Source organism: Amphibalanus amphitrite, unplaced genomic scaffold, assembly GCF_019059575.1.
Source record: "Amphibalanus amphitrite isolate SeventyFive unplaced genomic scaffold, NRLGWU_Aamphi_draft 000201F_arrow, whole genome shotgun sequence".
NCBI classification, from domain to species: Eukaryota; Metazoa; Arthropoda; class Thecostraca; order Balanomorpha; family Balanidae; genus Amphibalanus; species Amphibalanus amphitrite.
Window position 1 is genome coordinate 297918 of NW_024881696.1, and position 25860 is coordinate 323777.

A 25860-nucleotide genomic window follows, 5' to 3' on the forward strand; every position below is an offset into this window, starting at 1 on the left:
AAATGTCACTGGCAACGCTAGTGTGATTGAGGAAGTCATCCATACTAGGGCATTGGACAAAAAGATACCGAAGCTGAGGTATATCTATTATGGTCTCGATAATTTGTGTTCAGAACTTCGAGCCGCTTCTAATCCATTTTAATATTGAGTTCACTAGCGTTGTACCGAAATTCATGTTGTATCTGTTTCTTTGTTTAATAGAACAATCGCTATGACAATGAATGCCAAAAGGTGGTAGTAGGTGATTCGGGTAACCGCCTACCCATTGTAGAATGGAATGACAAGCTTCAATCCGTTTTGAACTGCAGAATGTCGACGATAAAGCAAAGTCATGAGTAGCACAACACTGTATATTGACACAAACACCATTATCGCTACCCTCTGACAATAAGTTATGAGCCATGCATGAAATAGTTTTCTGTGACCTGATACGATCCCCGGCACCGAGTCTGGGGAAGACTCGGTGCCGCGGGTTGCCGCTCGGTATGGGTGAATGTGTCAATTGTCGTGTTCTGCGTGACAGCAGACACGCAGACAGACAGACAGACAAGCAAGGCCCATCGTCGCGGCGCACATGCATGAACGTTGAGCTAGAGTCCAGACTCTATCAAAATGCCGCGATCCAAGCGAAAATATCCCCCGCGTCCGAAACGCTTACGGACAGGATCCAGTCTGTACATTCCACTACAGCTACGCCCTACACGCGTCCAAACGACATCCACAGAACGCACACCTAACCTGACCAACAAAGCATCAACGACACAAGAACTGGATATTGCGGTACGTTATGGTAAATGGCGGAGTCGAGCGCCCGGCAGCCGATGCTCGGTTTGACGCAGACTCCGTATCACATGGTGAGTAGGTGAGACAGCATTCTCAGCACGTCGCGGGCCGCACCAGCCGAGCGCCGCAGGACTCTGAGCTCGTCATACGGACCAAGCACTAGCCCTGCGGCGCAGCCGTCGAGCCGGTCCGACCCGCGCACGCGCCAAGTCTCACGTCGCGGACACCTAACCGCCTTTTGACCACCAGAGTCGCCGGGCTCTGAGAGGACGCGCGAGCAGCCGTCCTCCGCCACTGACCGAAACCCTACAGTCCCAGGGCTCTCCACCGCCTCGGGCGCCGGCCGCGCGCCAGCCGGCCCCCTGCGATCATCACTACAAGAATGTCCGACCGCCGGTGGCCGGCGCGGCTCAGAAGAGCAGCCGCACCGCCAGCAGCGAGGTCAGGAGGGCAGCCAGCGGGCCCTCGGTGAGTGCCGGCGCGCCGCTGCGAACGGCCGCCGTCTTGCCAGCGAAGCCGATGGTCTCGACCTCCTCCTCCTCGGGCTGGCTGAGGTACACCGAGCGTCCGTAGCGCGCCTGCGGTGGACGGTAATTGCGGCCGATCGGCGCCGGGTTCTTCTTCAGTGCGCGGAACAGCTCCAGCTGAGGGCACAGGTTGCCGGTCAGGTCATGGCGCAAATAACGGACATGTTGAATGACAAGTCGCGGATAAAAGGCCCAGTTTGGAACTTCGTGGTTTATGTTATGATTTGCCTTTTGTGATAAATTAGAAGGGCACACAGCTGCCACAATCACAGAATTATATAATTAGTTCGGCACGTCAATCTAACGCGTAAACCGGCTGCGACAGTAACCAGTAGTACTGGTTGACTATTGCAACATCTAAAAAAGTTCACAAAGAATGCTCGCTACGCATATGGCCTAGCTTCGCATGTGTGTTGCAATCCGTAGAAAAAGCAGCATCGATGTTTACATCAGGCTTTCGTCGTTCGGCTCACCTGTTTCTGTGTGATTTTGACCGTCTCGAGGAAGATGGTCCAGGTGACGACCTCGTTGCAGTTGGGAGTGGTGAGAGAGCCGTCGTAGCGGTAGAAGTCGTTGGTGTTCCAGGGCATCAGGTCCTGCAGCCGCGGCGGCTCGTCCACGCTCACTGAAGCGCCGCCCTTTACGATGCGCCGCAGCGCCGGCTCCAGGCGCTTCATGGCGCGGTTGTTGGCGCGGCTAACCTGTAAACAGAGGTCACGGCGAGTCAGCTATACGGTCATTACAGATTTCAGGCATCGTCCTGGCTAGTAAACCATCTCAAAGTTGGCTGGTACGGTGAATTTCGAAAGGATTTTCACAAGAGGGAAGACGTAATCAATGGAATGGGTTATCCTCTTGGGCGGTATTACACGCGTCGGGAAATACACTATGCTAGTCTTATTTTCAAGAACGATCTTTGCAAGCGGCAGCAAGTGGATATTAGCTGTTTGGTAGCATTTGGTGCACGTTAGGTGCAGATTCGTTGCAGATTTGGTCAAATTAGGTTCATTGTATTTCTTAAACGTTTCCCGTTTGTGTTGCAGAGATGCTTATACACCTCATTTTTCAAATTATCAGATACTATTTTCAATTAAAACACTGAAATAAATTCATGATATGAAGATCTTTGTTATAACAGAGATTAGGTGCAGATTTGGTCAACTTAGGCGCATTCATCAGAAAGCCTCTCGTGAAAACGGCTATAATGGGCACTAAAATGGCTGAAAGTATATTCTACTGGAATCTTCAAGGCTAGCAAGGGACCATTCCATGCGATAAACTCATGATCAGATGCGGACAGCAAACAGCAGTTGCGATTCTCCCTTACAAACAACAAAAAATGGACGTAAGAAGTTGAGTGTTGCCTTATATATCCTTGAACATTCCATCTCACTGAAAATCAACAGCCTTCATCTATATTATCGGGTACAAAACATTAGTATATTCCAATAAAATAACAAGCTATGTAATAATAAATAACAAGGCTGATGATGTGGTGGTTGATTGTAGCGCACCAACATGTGATATGGTGTCTTTGATATATGCATAAAGAAAAACCCGCCCCGACGACACATGGTTTTTCTTGACCAAGTGAGCCTAAGCAACTACTTGTTGAACTCAAAAACATTCTAGAAGCAGCCGGACCTGTCAGCACTCAGCACCCGAACACGCCGACATTCACGCTATCACAGCCGCCACTGCAGAAAAAAAATACCGCCCAGGAAAGGCTGACGGGCTGCTGACGCTGTATCTGATGTAATCGCAGGAGAAAGTGAGAATCCATGTTAATTCGCCGGCGCCACTCCTGCCGTCGATTTGTGAGGTGAATTTGTTGGCGCCGGACCGTAAAATGGCGGCCGGCCAGCGCTGCAGCAGTGTGGCAGGTCGGCTTTAGATGGGTGCTGTCCGGTTCGGGCCGGCCGGCTGACGCATCGAAACTGGTTCAGCGACAGCGAACGACAGACTAGACCACCGACCGGGCTGGTTTTTGTCCAAGTGTCGAGACTGCAGTAATGCGAAGCAATATAGACGTCCAAGTGCGACCAGTGGCCGGGTGAAGGTCCCTATAACGCTGGAATATATGACGCAGCATTGCTAAATTCGTAAGTGGCTCAAGAAAGCCATACTTGGAGTTGAAATAATATGACATGTTTATTTATAAATCAGGACAATGATCTATTTATATCTAATTAGCGAGCAGATATAGTAAGGTAGAGTGTCGACGAACTCAGTTCTGAGCGACCTTCAGGTGAGGAACCGACAGTTCCCTATATTGATCGTTTTTCCTCCCTGCTGCACATCCAGACCGGTTTGTCCTCACTGGCAATTCCAGCTGGGTATGGCACTGCGGTGCAGGGTTAACGGTCCACCGCTCATCACCATGACCTTACGGGACTCGAGGAAGGGGCGAGGCGAGGACAGGTACTGTTTGAAAAAAATCGCTGCTGCAACGGGCCTTATCTGTGTTGATAATTTATGGCCTGCAAGATCTTAGTTTATAGACTAGAGTGGGCCATGTGTAAACGCAGCTTGAATGGCTCGACTGTAGCATACGAATATAGGTGTGTCAAGACATGCCAGCGGCACATACGGGCCGGAGCATCAATCATCGTTCATCAGTGATATAGCAAAGGACTGACTTCAAACACTTTGGAGCTTACATTTAAATTTTAATGGCATGATGAATGAGAAAGATGGCTTAAATACATATGTGCGGAGTGCATAGCAAACAATGCAGTGCAACAGTATGACTCAATTGAATACAAATGTAGTGGAGTGACCGCGGGAATATCATCCTTATCTGGATGCTCAGTGACGTGCTATAGCCTCAGAGAGGCGGCACGTTCTGAGCTGACGTATGCACCCCGAACATGATGCTGACGTACCTCGAACATGATGCCCATGACAGCCAGTCCGTCGGGATGCTGCAGCGCTTCAGACAGCTCGTCGTACTTGGTGTTCTGTGAGACGATGTGCATCTCCAGCGGGTAGCTGCGGGAGGGGATCCGGCTCAGTCGTGTGTAGAATGCAAGGTCAAACACGCACACGTTTTGGATAACACCATGAAGTGTGTACGCTCGGGTGGGCAAAGTCAGGTAAAAATTGTGTGTTTGATAGTGTTTCAAGACGATGTTTGAGAGCGGAATAAACACGCATTGTTCGTAGGTGAAACATTGAACAGTTAAAGTGTAACATTCCAAATTGTTCAATAAGCGTAGCTGACGTCTGCTTACAACTAGAGCCTCTATCAGTTCACACTTTTTTAATACAGTTTTATCCCAAACGCCATTCCCACCAAATAACCCGCCACCCTTTCGATCATTTTCATTTCATGACCTTGGCGTTTCCCGTCTAATTTGTGCTAGAACTGTCAGGTCACTGGGTAACCCTATCCGATCTTTGGAGTGTGTCCAAGCCCCCGTGCCCACGTTCCGCCAGTTCCCGTATGTACTATTGCTTCCAAATTAAGCTTGATTCGCGCCTGGCTCTAGTACTGCATTGAATACCCTCCCGAACCCCTCCCGTATCGCCAGGGTAGCTGTCCCGGTGAGGTGCGTGTAAGACTGAAGCAGTGCGTGGACCTTGTGACTGTCAGTCCGCGCCTGGGGCAGGGACACGGGTGTGACCTGTAATAATGGCGGGCACGTGAGCGTGATGCATAGCTGGGTCACATTCTATCCAATCAGGGATGATGAGTGCGCCACCGTGCTGCAGTGGTCAGGCCGATGATCGGGTGGGGAGCGCTGGATGGGCGTGTTACGGGTGAGAAAATATTTGGCACGCTTGGCAACTTGAGTGCTACACGGACTTACGCTAAACCTTTTCACATTCTCAGAAGCAGGGAATCAATTTACGTCCTAGACGTCGCTGGCCGAGGAGAGTGCCTTCTCATACATTTTTTTTTCCGATTGCACGAAGCAAGCAAACAATAGTTTTTTTAGATTTTCGAGCTCGAACCGCTTACCACGTGTCGCATACGTGGCCCAGGAGCCGAGTTAGTAGGGGGAGGGGAGGGGAGGTGGTTGGCGCAAGCACCTGCTTGGCGAGGGTTAATAATTATCTGATAAATATTTATAATATATGTTCAGATTATACTGACATTATTATTTTAAATCATACTGTGCTTATGATTATTACACGCAATATTAAAACTAACGCAGTCAAATCACCCCGCAGTAGAGCAAAAAACATTCTCAGACACCGGTCAAGCCCGGGCCGGGGTCGGATCACTGCCCTCGCTTCACAGCGACTTCTTTCTCGGCCGCTGGTCTCGCCCGCCGGCCATATGTGCCCTTGACCTTTGACCTACGATGCGGGTCCTGGCTGAATTCCGTTCCGATCGCGCGTCCAGCTGCACCACGGTTGCGGCCCGTCTCTCGCCCGGCGCTGCGCCCGAGCGCCGGGTCATGCCTCTGACGTCAGAGGCGCCCGAGGCCAAAATCGCCGAACGCTGACCGACCACAGGTCACGTCCGCATCCCTACCCGCGCGTTTGAAACTCCCGGATGACACAAGGCCCCGGATGTCAAACCTCTGGTCTATCGCACGGATCGCCGAGCCGGGTATCTCGGTAAAACTCGGTCTTCGGTAGGGTATTCACTACAGTACTGGAGCGAAGTGAGGATCAAGCTTAATTTGGAAGCAATAATACAGGCGCCTGGGATCGCCAGATGCACTCAGCGCACCTGTTCAAATTCCACTGACGAGCGGTCAACATGAAAACAGTTTAGCACCGGTATGCTTTAGGAGAGTGCATTGTGGTCAAAGGTCTAGGAGAAATAGCTCGAGTATCAATTTACCTGAGTTTGTGTAGGGAGTAACTATTTCATCCCGTGAGCAATCAAGTGTGAGATCAGATTTACTCCGGCGTGAAACACTCCGAAAAACAATAAACGATGCTACCAGTCGACGCTAACAGATTAAGGAGAAGTGTTTTGCAGTGGATGGGTCGGAGGGTCGATTGAAGCGATTCCGAAGGGGAAGGACAGCCAAGAACGTGTTCCAGAATAGAAAAACGGCGCGCGCGGTGTTGATTGGCCGGGTGATGAAAACACTGGCTCAGTTTCGCGATCGTTCGGGCGGGGCGGGGAGTGCAGGAGAGACAGGAGCGGCTTGACGTCAGGGCAGTCACGGTAGAGCTGGCACCAGAGGCTGCCAGGAAAATGACGCTGTTCAGGCCTAGTGACCTAGGTCTCCGAAAGGGGTGCATAGCTCCCGCCGTCAATCAGTAGTCTATACTGTGTAGTGTGTATTCTCCAGTCACTTGTCACGAAGTTTATGCCTTTCATTAATTCGTTCGTAAAACGTTGAAAACGTTGCGGCCCTTCGCTCCCCCTTCCCACTCCACCGCCATTACAAATGTCCCCAGCCTTCCTGTATCGCTTTATGAGCCTTTCCTCTATCACAAGTCCTCCAGTGACCTACGCGTCTTCATCCACCTGTGAACGCTCCACCTTTCCCCATAACGCGCCGACCATTTTCCCGTTCAACCGAGGCCTACCTCTCTCCATCGATGGTGTGCTCGGAGCCGCGGTAGTCCATCCGTCCCCAGTGGAAGTGGAAGTTAATCACACGGTACTCGCCGGGAAGACCGCCGCTGCTGATCTTGGGTGTTCTCTCCCAGTCCAGAGCCGCTTTCGCTGTGATCATGGACCAATCACATGTCAGCGAAAGGCGAGAACACGCGCTTCGTTGTGCTGCGATTCGACATTCCTCAAGTGACATCATATTAGACGCGTTTACATAGGGTTTGTTGCAAGCTTATATCTCCGTCCGTGATGTTGCAAAAGATGCCAATGGTGCTGAACAATTTACAAAATGATCCCCTCTAAATATTTGAAGACCACTGCATCGAAATTATCGCCAAATTAACGAGCTAGAGCCTCGTCAAATATGCTATGTAAACCGGGTTATTGATGGGCCCCAACGCCAGTGGTAACGGTTCGCGAGGAAATGGGGAAAATCGTAAGCGCGATAGCCATATGAGCCACGAAGACGATCGCGTTCATAAAACTCCCCAACCAAAGGAAATATCCGTGAAAGCTCTCAACTTTTGTCAAAGTCAAAGTGTCTGTAAAAACTAAAAAGGTACGATATCGCCATAACTGTCCAGGAGTCCAAAGAAATAAAACCAATGTGAACTGACACCGCAATTAAGTGCAATGAGGAATGAGGATCATAGCACGCACGAAACTATCTAGCACGACTAACATGATATCCATTTCATTAATATTTGATAAATTCGTGTTGCAATGAGTGCCACAAACTTCCTCATGACAACAGAAGGGAGCCTACCCCGATAGTAACAAATCAAGATACAAATTCTGGGTGTTTTGCTAGGCTTCTCTCCTGTTTTCCTCAAAATTTTGAAGCACATTAGTGGGTCTGTGAGTTGTGACGGCCAGACGCTAGTGATCAGCTCACCTGAGTGAAAGTTATTCGTCATGTTCATCTCCTCCGGGATCTGGTTGAAGTTCTCGAACACGATCGGTTTGAAGTGTCGGCGGATGACGCGGTTGGTGACCACGTTGATCGGCGACTGCCGCTGGCCGCTGCACTGGCTGTAGCCCAGGTGGGACCACTTCTCGGGACCTGCACGTGGCCAAAGAGGAAAAATCAGCCGCCAATTACGAGCAGAACAGACTCGTTTCTTGTCCAACAGCAACCGTGTGTTGACTTTATCAGTGGCTTGAAACCTGACACAAAAAGTGAGCATGCTCAATGCACAAATAAAAACCAGTTCCTTAGACTAGACTCGCTTATGAGCAGTCACGAACGCACGACATGCCAATATGTATGGATATATATACATGCCCACTCACCAGCCTCTCCGTCGTAAGACCAGCTGTGGTCGTCATCATGGTCATCTTCGTGAGAGTCCTCATCAGAGTCGGATTCGTGACCGGCCGTGTCGTGCTCTTCCGGTGCGGGAGGCTCCGCCTCGGGAGCCTCCACTCCGGCGGTTTTCACCTCGTGGACTTCTGCAAGAGGAGAACAATGTGAGAACAACGGAAAACTAGATGAGATAAAGGCAAAAAGGATTTCGACATAGGTAAACTTAGCATTGCGTCGCCAGCTTGGGGCGATGTTATGTCCGTGGGCAGCGTTCAGAGCATTGCCGCTGTGTAACCTGCCTGGCCGTTGGCTGTAGCCCCATCGGTCGTCGATGCAATTAAATCCTGGGGTATCAGGAGCTGTCTTGGACCGTGCCGTGGGCTCACATGACCCCACGCTCCGCGACCCGACAGCCGCTGAGAAGCTTAGTGCAATTGGTTGTCTGTCGGAATCCGGGACGTACCAGTACGGCCACGGAACTGGACGGTACTTACAAGTGGCGCAGGGAAAATGTCACACGAGTCACACCGCGGAGTGCGTTTTCGCATAGAGCAATATACCATACAAGGTATAGTCAATTCGGACTTTACTATTATAAGCATATTGAAGTGTTGCTTAGAAAAAAATTGTTTTTTAGCAAGCGATACATCATTTCTGCTAATAAAAAACAATGACAGTTTTGCATGATGCATCACATCACATACGTATAACAAAGCTATATATAGTCCAGTCAGTAGTGTCCCAGCTTTATTTTCTACGAGGTAGAGTGTTTTTAAAATAGGTGAAGCATTTTTAAGTTCGTGTCCTAAGGTGAAGCAACATCACATAAATACAAAGCTATATATAGTCCAGTCAGTAGTGTCCCAGCTTTATTTTCTACGAGGTAGAGTGTTTTTAAAATAGGTGAAGCATTTTTAGGTTCGTGTCCTAAGGTGAAGCAACATCACATAAATAACCGCGAGCCAAGAGTGCATTTGATAACACGGATTTACCCTATAGGTTGTCAAAGGCCATCACTTACAACGGCGATAGTGTTTCTACTCTGTCCATCCTGTTTCGCCGCCACTAAATTATCGCACTACTCCATAAAATCTGACCCTCACTAGATGGTAACAGGAAGGAGAACTGGTTCCGAGGACAATGCGAGGACAGCTTCTTGTTTTTGCGCGTTGCCTGCGCACCGAGTGTAATGACGATGAGAGGGTACTGGGCAGATGACTTGGTGCACCTCAAAATGGCCGATCATTTTAATCACTGACCTTGAGCGTGCCAGCGCCCTTAGTTACCCTTGTGTCCTTCAGCTAAAATATGGCCTCTGTAGCCAGCCACCTCTTTCTTCATCTGGACATTCTCCTGTCACAGAGGTGGTCAAATTGACAAGTTTTTGTTGAATGTCACAAACTGATTTACAGCACGTGACCATCAATCACGAAGGATTGGCCTCTGACCAGCATGGGACAACTTTTTGTGACGGGACACTGCCCTGCACTGTAAAAAAAACTTACAAGCCCCTCGTAGAGGAATTCTCAGCGCAAAAATAACATTGCAGGAGCGTGTAAATTTGGCTAATTTTAGGCTAGTTGCCGAGTAACAAGCTTGTTCGACAAGGCTGTGCCTCGTATGCATACGACCACCGTGCTCCACCTAGTTTGACAACACGCACGTAAATAGCGTGGGTAGTGCGTCTACTAGGTGTCATAATAGCCCCTGCCTGGTAAGGTAACTAGCCACTGCCTACTAATCCATACCCAGTAATTGTACTAGCCCCCAAGGCTAGTAGTGGTACTAGCTCAAGGCCAGTAGTGGCACTAGCTAACTAGTACCACTACTGGCCTTCGGGGTCGAGGCACTGGGTCGACGGAATTCCGTCGACGGAATTCCGTCAACCAGTGCCCCCGACTCTCGACCGCCACCCGCAAGTAAACAGACTGAGTAGCGCTGCAGCACATTTATTCGGGCACGAGAACGAGAACGAGAACAATAACAACGCGAGGACAATAACTATAACTTTAACAATAACAACAACAACAACAACAACAACAACAACAACAACAACAACAACAACTAACTGAATAATTTGCAATCAGGTTTCTTAAATAACCACCATCAAACATTTGTGATTTTTCATTAGCTCTGCACCGGCGGCAGTCGCGGGGTGGAGGTAGGCCAGGACTATGTACATGGCCCCATTCTTTACCAGAGAAGTCTGTAATGGGTGAAAAAAACGAATATTAACATTATTATTATCATAAGGCATACCAATCTGGAAAATGATTAAATTAAAGTTGAATAAAGTGATATATTCCTGCCACAAGCTAGCTTACGTCCCAAACATATAGCTATTCTGACTTGGATAGACGATACCGGCGCACTTCTGCCAACGACGGGCAACATTATGCGATACTATACATCTTCTAAGAATCTCAACAACATAATAACTTTTGTTTACAAATGGACTACCTTTTTGTTGAGCACACAGCAAATGATACAAGATGCCTCACCTTCAATCAAGCCAAAGAGCAGTTGGGCAGACACACACAGTAATGGCGACGCAACACAAAATGGACGCCGGCTCCCGGATGTGGGGGGGGGGGGACTCCTTCTGAAAGCAGCCACAGACTCCTAGGTTGTAACATGCGACGAGGGTAGCTATGAGGCACATCCTCATAGCCATCCGAAGCCGCTTACCACGCAAGCTTACCAACACGTTTACCAGCTGCAGGCGTTCGTGACAACAAGCGGGGTTGCACGCAAGGTTATCCGTTTAGTAGGTGCCAGCCGGGGCCTCGTCAGCTGAGCTAATAGCAAAATGACCTAATTGAGGGACACGCCAAAAACTGGCCGAGAACAAGCCAACGGCGGGTAACACTGTGAGGCTGTGCGTAGTTCATTAACATTGCGCAAAATTAGGTTCCTGAACATGCTCTCGCTCGTAGGCATTTGTTCCACAAAGGGCATTGTTAACGTGCATGGCTCTGACTACTAATGTCCATATATGTTGTAACGAGGTGCAAGGGAGGCACTCGTAAAAAATGCCTAATTTCAAAATTAGCTAGTGAATTTTTTTTACAGTGTATATAGCCCCTTGTCTGTCTCAAAATACCTCTAATCACAGGCGGAAGAGAAATTTGGAGCATTTACACCTAGCGTCCGAAATTGACATTTCCCAATTTTCTTCGCGCAGAAAGAATTAGGGTATTTGGATAAGGAAAATATAGTTACCTACTACTGAACATCAAGGCATAAGGAAGTGAAAGTCGAGGAGTTTTTCGAAAAGTAAACATTTTTGCGGAGTATGTTTTTCGCCGCCACTTTTCAAGTTTCGCCAATGCACCTTTATGATATTCCAAGCCTTGTGCCTTGCTAGCATCGGACCCGTTCCGGTAAATAAATAAAATTATGCACCACAGCCAGCCCATAAAACGTCGTTCAATCGACAAAGGCCTAAGCGATTCGCCGCTGCCAAGCATTCCTTGCCAAAGCAGGATGCACGCATAATCCGCAGAAAAAATAGGGCCGAGTTATTATGCCAGGCATGCCAGATCATCCTGCAGCCAGAACTGGCCTGCACTCAGCCTATTGCTGCTTTATATTTCGAGTGAAGTTGTTTGATGGATAGCTCCCTTCGTTCCGACCAAGAAAACTGGGGTAGAGCAAAAAGATATGTGAGTATACTTCAGGTGAAATATTACCTACCTTGGTATGCTGTAGGTACTTAGCTGACCTCGTCAATTGTTAAATTGAAATGGCGCATGTTGGACGCCTTCTTTCAATTCTAAGAGAAATGTCGGAAATGTTAAAAAATAGCTGTTATACGACATCGGAACTTATGAGCAGCTGACTGCAATCTGCAATCCATGGCACTTTTGAGAGCATATACACTGTAAACTCATTTCAACAAACGTTTGTTACTTTTACAAGGAAAATTATTTAGCGCAAATCCCCGCACCCTTTGCCATGTCATCGAATGACCCTATTGTTTGTCATGGTAGTTGTTCTTACAACCCACTCACATGTAGTTCGTTAGACTAGCTACCAAAGTTTGCTTTGTCATTGTTGTGTGAACGACTGTGTTCCTAGTTATAATCATGCGGCTACTAGGTAAAGACCTGCGCATGTTTGCATTTAACAGGGCTGAGCCGTGTACTTGTTAAGCCAAATCAATGCAAATCTTAGTTAGCGTAGTAATGTCTACGTGCAGCAAACCTGTACTTGTAAGCCATCTACTAGTCTCAGGCTTGTAACGTTTTACAAAGCCCTCCCTTGTATTCGTCAGTTTTCTCCACAAATCGCAGGTCGCCGCTCTGCAGTCTCATTATTACAGCAAAACAGCATTACTGAAAGTATGTAGGTCATGTATTTAAAATGGTACATACACATTACACACACAATGGTGATGACAACGATGACCCAAGGGGCAAGGGCAATAACATGCGAAAAGGCAATGAGCGTCATCACTTACCGAGTACACTGTAGAATCACACGTTTACATGCATTAGGTTTGAGTTAAGATAGTCAACTTGGGTTCCCTGCCCCGCAATAACTGGTTTGGGGACTCGCAACATCGAGGAATGCCTTGATTCGGAAATAGGTTATTTCTAAGTCTGCGGAACACGAATTTAGGGGGCAAACCTATTCGAATCTAAGGGGCATTCAAATTCATTAGCCCCTTGGAATTCAGGTGCTTTTTCATTTTTAGACTTCTTGAGTTTCTGCAGTTTGCTGTCTTCAGTGTAGCGACCCTTGCTTGCAAGCTGGAGCTTTCGCTCCTGATGAAAGCCTGAAAGAAAGCATCGCTACATTATAGTAATGCAGAACAATATGGCCTGGAGCAGAACACATTGTGCTTACTTCCATACATCACGCACTTATCCAGCAAATTTCTCTGATTCAATCTGCATTACTATCAGTTGAAAGACATACATTTCATTAAAAAATGACAAAAACGACCGAACACTGTTATCACCTACCATTTTCACCGAACACTGTAAAAAATATTGACGAGCTATGTGTCAAAACAAGGGTCTCGAAACAGTCACCAGGTTGTCAATGCTTCCGGTACCTACCACTTGACTAGTTACCGCTTAGTTAGCTTACAGACTGAGAACTATCCAGATCGTTATGATCCGGTATTGTAATGATATCCTAGGTGTACCTTTGTTTTTAAGTGCTGAATTAACTATCAAGGTTGTTTGACGTTTGTTTTCGCCTCAATCCGAAAGGAGGAAGACCCTCATCAAATTATTAGGTGAAAGCCAGCCTCAGGATGATCAAAATACTAGGGGTAGTTTTGTCATAGTAATCTGTGAAGGGTGAGGAACAAGCCGTAGCAATGCACTCGTCACTAAACCAGCCTGAGATTATTCGCCAGGTAGTTGCTGCGTTTCCCTACTTGCTGAATCATGTTTGCAACTTTCCATTTCCAGACACTTTTTACGGCAAAAAAATTGTTGGGTTATTTGGAAGGTGAATGACAATTTTATTTCTACACCATTTTCGAACCAAGTTAAGACAAATGAAGTCCAATTTAAAACCGCTGAGTTCCAACTTAAAACAATTGAAGGCCAATTAAAAACAAACTACATCCAAATTAATACAACTGTCATGCAAATTAAAGAAAGTGAAAAGCAAATTAAACTTTATGAGGTTCAATTTAATATACGCCTATATGTAGTAAAATAAATATGTAGACGAAGCTCATGAAATCGCGTTGCAGATCTTTTCACCCGTCTCTTCGACAGAAGGAAGTACATTTAAATGGGAAGTGTATGCCACATTGAGTCATCTTAAAAGGGGCAGATTAATAAATGTATACGCGCGTGAAAATTATGAAAACTTAGCACGAGAACTGATTTTTTTCTGCTTAAATGTTTTTGGACATATTTGATAAGCCCCATATTTGCAAGGCCATATAAGCATATTTGCATCATTTGCATATTGCATATATGTTCTTGTAGCCTTGGTTTGCACTTTCACGCGCTTCATTGCGCATTTATATTTATCGCGCATACCATTTCAAGTTATTCCATGAATTCGAGACTTACCTACCGTAGTTGAGTTACCTACCTACCGCTAATGTCCATGAAGACAGCAACGCATTCGTATTCGCTTTCAAAAACGTATTCGGCGACCCCAACGATTTCGCTCAAGTTCATACAGGACATCCCTATGGGGGCCCTCATCACACACGTGAAATATCTAAGCGGCATAATTATCCGCTTATGAGTTAGAGGTGCAAATCCAAAATACCCGATTTCCGGCGACCCCTGCGATTTCGCTCAAATTCACACAGGACATCCCTATGGGGGCCCTCATCACACACGTGAAACATCTAAGCGGCATAATTATCCGCTTATGAGTTAGAGGTGCAAATCCAAAATACCCGATTTCCGGCGACCCCTGCGATTTCGCTCAAATTCACACAGGACATTCCAATGGGGGCCCTCATCACACACGTGCAATATCTAACGAGCATAATTATCCGTTTATGAGTTAGATGTGTAAATCCAAAATATCCGATTTCCCGCGACCCCTGCGATTTCGCTCAAATTCACACAGGACATTCTTATGGGGGCCCTCATTACACACGTGCAACATCTAAGCGGCATAATTATCCGTTTATGAGTTAGAGGTGTAAATCCAAAACACCCGATTTCCGGCGACCCCTGCGATTTCGCTCAAACTCACACAGTACATTCTAATGGAGGCCCTCATCACACACGTGCAATATCTAAGCGGCATAATTATCCGTTTATGAGTTAGAGGTGAAAATCCAAAATACCCGATTTCCGACGACCTCTGCGATTTCGCTCAAACTCACACAGGACATTCCAATGGAGGCCCTCATCACACACGTGAAATATCTAAGCGGCATAATGAACCGTTTATAAGTTAGAGGTGCAAATCCAAAATACCCGATTTCTGGCGACCCCTGCGATTTCGCTCAAATTCACACAGGACATCCCTATGGGGACCCTCATCACACACAAGAAATATCTAAGCGGCATAATTATCCGTTTATGAGTTAGAGGTGCAAATCCAAAATACCCGATTTCCGGCAACCCCTGCGATTTCGCTCAAATTTACTCAGGACATCCCTATGACGGCCCTCACAACACACGTGCAGTATCTAAGCGGCATAATTCTCCGCTCATGAAATAGAGGTGTAAATCCAAAATACCCGATTTCTGGCGACCCCTACGATTTCGCTGAGGTTCACACAGGACATCCCTATGGGGGCCCGCATCACACACGTGAAATATCTAAGCGGCATAATTATCCGTTTATGAGTTAGAGGTGAAAATCCAAAATACCCCATTTCCGGCGACCCCTCTGATTTCGCTCAAACTTACACAGGACATTCCAATGGAGGCCCTCATCACACACGTGCAATATCTAAGCGGCATAATTAACCGTTAATGAGTTAGAGGTGTAAATCCAAAATACCCGATTTCCGGCGACCCCTGCGATTTCGCTCAAATTCACGCAGGGCATCCCTATGGGGGCCCTCATCACACACGTGAAATATCTGAGCGGCATAATTATCCGTTTATGAGGTAGAAGTGAAAATCCAAAATACCCGATTTCCGCCTTCCGGCGACCTCTGCGATTTCACTCAAACTCACACAGGACATTGCAATGGCGGCCCTCATCACACACGTGAAATATCTAAGCGGCATAATTAACCGTTTATGAGTTAAAGGTGTAAATCCAAATTACTCCATTTCCGGCGACCCCTGTGATTTCGCTCAGATTCACGCAGGGCATCCCTTTGGGGGCCCTCATCACACACGTGAAATATTTAAGCGGCATAATTAACCGTTTATGAGTTAGAGGTGTCAATCCAAAACACCCGATTTCCGGCGACCCCTGCGATTTCGCTCAAATTCACGCAGGACATCCCTATGAAAGCCTTCATAACACACGTGCAATATCTAAGCGGCATAATTATCAGTTTATGAGTTAGAGGTGCAAATCCAAAATACCCGATTTCCGGCGACCCCTGCGATTTCGCTCAAATTTACACAGGACATTCTAATTGGGGCCCTCATTACACACGTGCAATATCTAAGCGGCATAATTATCCGTTTATGAGTTAGGGGTGGAAATCCAAAATGCCTATTTCAGGCGACCCCTGCGATTTCGCTCAAATTCACACAGAACATCCCTATGACGGCCCTCACAACACACGTGCAAGATCTAAGCGGCATAAGTATCCGTTTATGAGTTAGAGGTGGAAATCCAAAATACCCAAACTACGGTTCTGGAGATCTATTGAAAAGTCTGAAGGTAGGAGCAAAAAATACCCCCCCCCCCCACCAGGGCACGGGTTAAGGTATTTGGCTTTCCAATCTTTGAGCGAAATCGCAGGGGTCCCTAGAAATCGGGTATTTTGGATTTGTACCTCTAACTTATAAACGGTTAATTATGCCGCTTAGATATTTCACGTGTGTGATGAGGGCCTCCATTGGAATGTCCTGTGTGAGTTTGAGCTAAATCGCAGAGGTCGCCGGAAATCGGGTATTTTGGATTTTCACCTCTAACTCATAAACGGATGATTATGCCGCTTAGATATTGCACGTGTGTGATGAGGGCCTCCATTAGAATGTACTGTGTGAGTTTGAGCGAAATCGCAGGGGTCGCCGGAAATCGGGTATTTTGGATTTGCACCTCTAACTAATAAGCGGATAATTATGCCGCTTAGATATTTCACGTGTGTGATAAGGGCCCCCATAGGGATGTCGTGTGTGAATTTGAGCGAAATCGCAGGGGTCGCCGGAAATCGGGTATTTTGGATTTGCACCTCTAACTCATAAGCGGAAAATTATGCCGCTTAGATATTTCACGTGTGTGATGAGGGCCCCCATAGGGATGTCCTGTATGAACTTGAGCGAAATCGTTGGGGTCGCCGAATACGTTTTTGAAAGCGAATACGAATGCGTTGCTGTCTTCATGGACATCCTACCGCTATGGCTTCTCCAGATATGTTTAACGATGACCAAGATGACCCCACGGTCGAAGAAGAGAGCGGGAGTAACACCGAGTTTGTTGAAGTCCCGACGAGACGTGGTGTTAAGCCTGGCACCAGGCGGGGCAAATACAACCGTGTGTCGGCTGATGCTAAGAGAAGAATTTTTGATTCCTTCCAAGCCGGCGGTGATTGGAAGCTAACTGCCAACGCTAATGGCGTTGCCGTTAAAACAGCTTACGGGTACCTACGCCGAGGACTTGTGGACGAAGACGGCGATGGGGCTCCTCGGAGAAGAGGCGGGGCTACTGTGCAGAAAGTAACCCCAGCGATCGTGGAAAAGATGGTCGGTTATGTGGAAGCCAACTCACAAATTTCTCTGAAAGAAATAGCCGAAAAGCTAAGGGTGGAAGCTGGTGTAACCCTGTCTACAAACACTATCCACAGACATCTGCACGGCCAGCTGTATACGATCAAGAAAGCTCTGCCACAGCCGGCTCCGATGAATAGCAGGGAAAATAAGGAAAGAAGAGCAGAGTTTGTACAGAAAATGATGGATGCAAGCGGCAGGGGAAAGACGCTGTGGTTCATGGACGAGACAAACGTCAACCTCTTCTTGAGGCGCTCAGAAGGGAGATCGAAGAAGGGAACACGATGCTGCGTGAAGACGGTTGCCAGCAAGGGGGCCAATGTTCATGTCATTGGCGCAATCAGTCAAACCGGTCTGGTATACTGGGAGCGGCGGAGAGGGTCCTTTCGGAAGGAGGACTGCTGTGAATGGCTGCGGCGAGCTCTTCGCGGCTCCCAGGAGCCCATGGAGCGCATCGCAGTGATCTGTGACAATGCCCCCGTGCATGTATCTCTCGAGACCGTCGTGGAGGAGCCAGAGTTCGCGGGTGTCGAGATCATCCGCACCGCTCCCTACAGCGCTCCGCTGATTCCAATTGAAGAGTGCTGGTCGGTCATGAAGGCCGAGATGAAGAGGACCATGGCGGCCAGCTTTCAGGAGATGGTGGAGACGGAGGCCGGCCTCACTCAGACGGAGCATCGGCTCCGCTATCTCGAAAGGAACATCGATCAGGCGGTGCCGCGTATCACTCCCATCCTATGCATGCGCGCATGCAACCACATTCAAAAGCACTTCGCTGGGTGCCTGGCACTGCTTGACCTCGCCATGGGTGTGTGAGCAGCTCTGTGTGAAGGTCGACTGGTTTATGTTGATCATGGAGTGACTATTACGTTCGGTCGTTCGATTGGATTGACCATGGCCTTGTGACCGTAAAAAAACATTGTTTTCAGCTTGGTAGTTGGTAGCTGCCACGCGGTATCAGGTGTTGAGTTTCAATGTTTCGCGTGTACTTTATAACGTATCGAGAGATTGATGCGATTGGCGTGAGCATTAAGAATGCCTTGCACACACAAATACACTCAATATACATGCGTGATTGATACTTTTTAAGCAATCGTTTTTACATATTCCTTACATAACAGTCGAAGTATTACTACAGGGAGAAAGACAGTAAATAATAATGTTTTTGTTTACTGTAATGGTATTTATTACAGCTGGCAAAAATGAGAGCAAGAGCGAGAGAGCGAGAGCGAGAGCGAGAGCGAGAGCGCGAGCGCGAGAGAGAGAGAGAGAGAGAGAGAGAGAGAGAGAGAGAGAGAGAGAGAGAGAGAGAGAGAGAGAGAGAGAGAGAGAGAGAGAGAGAGAGAGGACAGAATTCAGAGTCATTTCTTATTGAAAGTCTTTTAATTCAGTAAAACATTTTAAATTATACATAGCTCTAAAAATTGTCATACAATTACAAATATATAATAGTATTAAATTGTGTGTCATTTATATTAATTTGCATGTTATTTATTTTAAATCGTGTCTCAGTTGTTTTAAGCTGAATGTCACATGTTTTAACATGCCTGTCAATTGTTTTAATATATTAATCAATTGTTTTAAATTGGACTTCATTTGTCTTAACTTGGTTCGAAAATGGTGTATAAGTAAATACATTTGTATTTCCGATTGCCCTAAAACTTTTTTTTTTAATCGTTTGCGGTAGGTTTTTATTGTTCGCAATAAAGTTGCGCACCTGTGAATCCTTCACTTAATGCGTTCCCGGCTTCCCGGCGCCAGTTGCGCTGTGCCGTGCCGCGTTCGGTCGGGGGTGCGTGCGTCTGTGCAGTGCGAGTGTTTACTGTTTATCACTGGGCAAACCTGTATCGTTTCCATTTGTGCAGTGTCTAGTTATGAAGAATTGCTTGCCGATATATGACCTGCAGTGATTGACGTTCTGATTCAATAACTTGCCATAAGCCATTATTCTCAACCAAATCGCGCAGAGACGTTTGCAAAGTTGTCGAGGGGGGGGGGGAACAAGAGCGATTTTAAATGAATTGCTCTCCATGCAGTGCAATAGGACTTAGGTTTAATTTTTCGAAAGTTGTGGAGCCGCCCCCGGTGTCCGGCGTGCACTGTAAAAAATATTGACGAGCTATGTGTCAAAACAAGGGTCTCGAAACAGTCACCAGGTTGTCAATGCTTCCGGTACCTACCACTTGACTAGTTACCGCTTAGTTACCTTACAGGCTGAGAACTATCCAGATCGTTATGATCCGGTATTGTAATGATACGCTAGGTGTACCTTTGTTTTTAAGTGCTGAATTAACTATCAAGGTTGTTTGACGTTTGTTTTCGCCTCAATCCGAAACGAGGAAGACCCTCATCAAATTATTAGGTGAAAGCCAGCCTCAGGATGACCAAAATACTAGGGGTAGTTTTGTCATAGTAATCTGTGAAGGGTGAGGAACAAGCCGTAGCAATGCACTCGTCACTAAACCAGCCTGAGATTATTCGCCAGGTAGCTGCTGCGTTTCCCTACTTGCTGAATCATGTTTGCAACTTTCCATTTCCAGACACTTTTTACGGCAAATAAATTGTTGGCTTATTTGGAAGGTGAATGACAATTTTATTTCTATAAGTCAATACATTTGTATTTCCGATTGCCCTAAAACTTTTTTTTTTTTAAATCGTTTGCGGTAGGTTTTTATTGTTCGCAATAAAGTTGCGCACCTGTGAATCCTTCACTTAATGCGTTCCCGGCTTCCCGGCGCCAGTTGCGCTGTGCCGTGCCGCGTTCGGTCGGGGGTGCGTGCGTCTGTGAAGTGCGAGTGTTTATCACTGGGCAAACCTGTATCGTTTCCATTTGTGCAGTGTCTAGTTATGAAGAATTGCTTGCCGATATATGACCTGCAGTGATCGACGTTCTGATTCAATAACTTGCCATAAGCCATTATTCTCAACCAAATCGCGCAGAGACGTTTGCAAAGTTGTCGAGGGGGGGGGGAACAAGAGCGATTTTAAATGAATTGCTCTCCATGCAGTGCAATAGGACTTAGGTTTAATTTTTCGAAAGTTGTGGAGCCGCCCCCGGTGTCCGGCCTGGCCAACTCTCTCAAGAACCGACAGCTAACGGAACACTGAAGTTTCACTACGACGATTTCCGCCAAAGTTATGAAGAAAAGGCAAGTGCAAGAAGTACAAAACTTCTCTTGGTAATCAAAACTTAGGTTTGGCAAATTCCAAACCCTAAGTCACTGCAACTGTGGATATAAATAAGCTGGTTATTGACGGCCAAGCTCTGGCCAATCTGAGGTTCAGACCTATCATCAAGTTCATGAGGCAGCTGCGGTTGGGCGGCTCACGGGCTCCACTGCATAGGCTCAGACAGGTACTCTACAAAATGTCTTCTGTGTTCTTAGGTTCAGATCTATCGATAGGTACGAGTATGTGCATGCTTCTGATTCGATTGATAACTGTAAACGGGCGCTGGAAGTGAAAGGTTCGCTTGATATACGAAAGGTGCATTGCAAGAAAGCACATTATTTCAGAAATACACTTTCATTTTATCTTGAGCGTTTTTGGAAAGGGTTGGATGAATTCGTCATCAAACTGGTAAGGGATTTCGTTTGAAGACCACCGATATTTAATAATATGATGGTCTTCAAACGAATTCGCTGGCAAATTCGATGACTGGATTGGGCGGCGTAGGATCTGCTGGTCATCTGACTATGGGTTGAGCAATACGTTAGTTTTGACCTAGTTTGAGCTTCATTCGTTAAGTAGGAACAAGACGATGCTTCTTTTGAGCATCGTCACTAAACAAGCCGCCCTCGTTTTGACATTGTTTTTCGTTATTATTGTTACTAGGTACTTTGTTATCATACACAGCATTAACGAGGACCTGCTTCCAAAACAAGGCAGAAACGCTCCAGCTATTTTTGGGACGTGGTAAAAACTAACCGACACCTGGTAACTGTCATCTGACGAACACAAAACAAGCCAGGGGCTCGCAGCGTGTGTCAAAAGTAGGATGCAAAACTAGTCTGTACCCCCGACATTTAGCGTTGAGAATCATTTGACGAGGGGCTAGTCAATATTTTTTACAGTGATGGCCAACTCTCTCAAGAACCGACAGCTAACGGAACACTGAAGTTTCACTACGACGATTTCCGCCAAAGTTACGAAGAAAAGGCAAGTGCAAGAAGTACAAAACTTCTCTTGGTAATCAAAACTTAGGTTTGGCAAATTCCAAACCCTAAGTCACTACAAATGTGGATATAAATAAGCTGGTTATTGACGGCCAAGCTCTGGCCAATCTGAGGTTCAGACCTATCATCAAGTTCATGAGGCAGCTGCGGTTGGGCGGCTCACGGGCTCCACTGCATAGGCTCAGACAGGTACTCTACAAAATGTCTTCTGTGTTCTTAGGTTCAGATCTATCGATAGGTACGAGTATGTGCATGCTTCTGATTCGATTGATAACTGTAAACGGGCGCTGGAAGTGAAAGGTTCGCTTGATATACGAAAGGTGCATTGCAAGAAAGCACATTATTTCAGAAATACACTTTCATTTTATCTTGAGCGTTTTTGGAATGGGCCGGATGAATTCGTCATCAAACTGGTAAGGGATTTCGTTTGAAGACCACCGATATTTAATAATATGATGGTCTTCAAACGAATTCGCTGGCAAATTCGATGACTGGATTGGGCGGCGTAGGATCTGCTGGTCATCTGACTATGGGTTGAGCAATACGTTAGTTTTGACCTAGTTTGAGCTTCATTCGTTAAGTAGGAACAAGACGATGCTTCTTTTGAGCATCGTCACTAAACAAGCCGCCCTCGTTTTGACATTGTTTTTCGCTATTATTGTTAGTAGGTACTTTGTTATCATACACAGCATTAACGAGGACCTGCTTCCAAAACAAGGCAGAAACGCTCCAGCTATTTTTGGGACGTGGTAAAAACTAACCGACACCTGGTAACTGTCATCTGACGAACACAAAACAAGCCAGGGGCTCGCAGCGTGTGTCAAAAGTAGGATGCAAAACTAGTCTGTACCCCCGACATTTAGCGTTGAGAATCATTTGACGAGGGGCTAGTCAATATTTTTTACAGTGAAGTGCGCAGGAGGCCACATCACTGCACGACGGTTGGTGCGCAACTGAAACTTTCAAAATGAAACGGCCGGAAACGTTTTTGGCGCCACCTATATAACAAGTAACAGCTTTGTGTATGTTACTACTAACACGTCTAACTAGCGTAACTAAGTCCGTGTTGCAAAGGTGTAGCTGATACCTTCGACAAGGACATAGATTACATAAGTATGTATCAGTATTGTTGCAATGGTGTAGCTGGTTCTTTCGACAAGGATATAAATTACAAATCATAAGCAAATATATGTTCCATATTACGAATAAGACCCTGGTAGTTTTCACAATAGCCTCCATAATCCTCGTCAATTTTATGAATGGTCGACTAGGTGCTGGGGCTGATACTTATATTTGCCCTGTTGATTCAACTAACTATGACAAGATATTCGTCGTTCGACATAACCTTTATTAGTATTTTTGACAAACGCTCGTCGTTGTACGACAATCCCTTGTCAAAATGAGTTTACAGTGTAAATGAGTTAATAAGCATATTGTTAGTAGCTCATGTTCATATTATCAGTTATAATTGAAAATTTTTATGAATTGACACACTTTGGCTTTACAAATGTTGTCAGAATGAGATAGCACGTATTTTCAGGCAAATAGCGCGCTTTGAACTATGGGCACAAACGAGATACATGGGATGACCTCAGGAATTAGCTCACTTTTCCGGTATTCTTATTTTGTCAAGCTGACGTCTATACATTACGCCATCAAAAATAGTATGATGCCAGTCTGAATAATCGTGTGAATTACGTTGGTTGGACATAAATGACACTTGGGACCTGAGTTCATTTTATTAGTATAATGGTAACCAAATTTGGATTGATAGACGGGCAGTGTAACGAGTAAAATAAACAACTTTTATCGGATTCGGAATGCAAGAGGTGCCAACGTGGGTGGTGGTTTGTATTTCCTGCACCTGGGTATTGTCATTTGACAGGCAAATTCAAGTGATCATTGAACTCTGAGAAGTGTTCCTGACAAGTGGCAATGGATGATTGAATGGACAGTTGAGTCCATTTACATGTCAGCCATTTTCCTGTGACATGGCTCGACTTCCACACTCATTAGTAACTACTTGGTCGCACAATACTTATCCACATCAAGATATAATAAATGTAGCATGCCAATTACGACCTGGAGCATGCAACTTTGCGTCTATTTTCCTTTTACTCAAGTAAAAATATGTGGATGACTGGGTTCTCAGCGCCACGCATTGGGTGAAAACTCGTTGACGTACTCCATTGTTCGAGACACGCCGCGGAGTGCAGGCGACTATCAGCGTGATTCATACACGACACCGTCTCACGCTAGCCATGATGTTGGTATACGGTCTTCACAGCTGGTCGATCGGTGTTTAAGGAGAGAGAAAGGAGGAAACAGCAAGCGTTTCGCATTGATTAGTCGCATATCGACTGCGGTAACTTTGAAGTTTGGAATTATGGTGATCGGTTTTCTTTTTAAAACTAGAAAATACTTGAACTTAGACCTAGCGGTAGCAGACCGAGACATAAATTCATACACCCAGTATTTGAGCGATATCAGGGCGGCAAAGACCAACAGCCGTTATCCGCCTCGCTACTGCTGAACAAGCGCGCGACAGCTTTTATCATTATCGAGTTGACACCCGATTCTCGAGGTCCGCCGCTTCGAGCCGGGGCTAGTGCTGGGTCAGCGGAGAGGAACTCTCGCCGCCGTGGCCCTTATGATCATCTGCTGTATCATCATTCTGTACAGTAGCACTGAAAAACCCAGCCTCTGCCTCCATCGCCAGTTGGTGAGTTTGAGAATGGCTTCTTATCCGGGGGCGTAGCGCATTGAAGCGGGGCTAAAAAGTGTGTTTATTAGTGACAGTATAACTGGTCGCTGATCGACATTGGTCTTCATGAAAAAAACTTCTTATGAACTATACATAGCTGACAGAAGAAATGCAATGTTAATTGACGTGTCGTTAAGTGGTAGAAATACAAACAATTTAGCTAAACCGAGTGTGAATAAGTGTCAAAACATGCATGCATGCGTGTGAGCATATAAGCCAGCGCGTTTAACTGTGAGTGAGTGCCGCGTCGCTTTCTGGACTGACCCTCCTCTCCGGCGTGAACAGAAGAAGTGCAGGCAGCAAGCAGCACTGCCGCCAGCAGCAGTAGCTTCAGAGGGGAGGCCATCATCTCCGGAGACAGGCTGGGCTGGAGCTGGAGCTGGAGCTTCGCCGCAGAGAGCCGGTGTAGCTCGCACTGCGCGCCACCGCGTCCCCGTCAGCACTGGGGCGGCCGCCGGCCGCCGGCCGCCAGGCCAACTCGTTTCGCCCGCCCCCCGCCGCCTCGCCACCCGCTCCTCGGCAGCGACAGGTTCACCGGCCCCCTGAAAAAATCCCCCCCCCCCACCACCACCACCACCGCTGTCATCAACACCGCTGGTGGTAAGAAGCGGCCGTGAAAACCAGCTCGTTGAGGACATGACGCGAAGTGATGTCCTCGTGGTTTACGATGTGATTTGGGAATCACGCCCGGTCGTCTGAGAGGCGCTTTCCGTCTTCAGACCGACTTGCGATGCCACTTCTCTCAGGGACAGTTTGTGCCGATGAGTCTTTTTTTCTGTACCTACTCTTCATAAATTAGTATACACAGTATATTCTTCGAGTTGTTAACCCGCGCATGACTGGGGTATTTTCCATAACGCGAGTGACTGAGGGGGGGGGGGCTCTCCAGAGCCCCCTCCCCTCCTATCTCCGAAACTACTGGGCTGATCGTCAAAATTCAAACGGCGTCTGATATCCCCGGAAAAACTGTCGAGCGAAACCTATTTTCATTGAACTCGAGGTCACCGATGACGTCACAGGTCAGGTCAAAGTAAAAATTATCGGCATTTTTGCTTGTTTACAATTTAGGCTCTGGCCGCTGACTGACAACTCATGATCAGGCTCATTTTTGGTTTACGCACTTCTTGATATATGCCTTAGATTCCCTGAGGGTACCGAACTTAAACCTCGAATTTTTTTTTTCAGGTCAAGGCCAGGTCATCCTAGGTCACGAGAATTGTATATCATGTATCGGTCACGTGACGCATGTTTTATGGTCCATTTTACACGTAGATTTCGAAAACAATGTTGGCTGGGTCATTTGAGATCATTTTCAGCTGAATTTACCGGAGGTAAGGTCAATTTCAGGTCAGAAAAGGTCAAATTTTGAAAATAAAAAAATCAACAAAAAAGGTGCCTATCAGATGCATTTTGAGCTCAGGAACACGATGGTGTCATTGA

General features: G+C 46.6%; 1 protein-coding gene across 2 annotated transcripts; it reads right to left on the reverse strand.

Moving 5' to 3' along the window:
• Positions 1-336: 336 nt before the first annotated feature.
• Positions 337-25022, reverse strand: LOC122384873 (putative carbonic anhydrase 3). 2 transcript variants are annotated; one of them, XR_006257111.1, is made up of 8 exons: positions 24685-24938; positions 8131-8289; positions 7733-7900; positions 6810-6948; positions 4196-4301; positions 1784-2011; positions 1007-1427; positions 337-890 (listed from the first exon to the last, which is right to left on the reverse strand). XR_006257111.1 is itself a non-coding variant. In XM_043372671.1 (7 exons), exons 1-7 carry the CDS (start codon positions 24767-24769, stop codon positions 1194-1196), a joined length of 1119 nt encoding a protein of 372 aa, XP_043228606.1. In that variant the 5' UTR covers positions 24770-25022; the 3' UTR covers positions 337-1193. The 2 variants fall into 2 exon arrangements, 1 of the variants encoding a protein (XP_043228606.1); XM_043372671.1 differs by having other exon boundaries at positions 337-1427; positions 24685-25022.
• Positions 25023-25860: the final 838 nt, after the last annotated feature.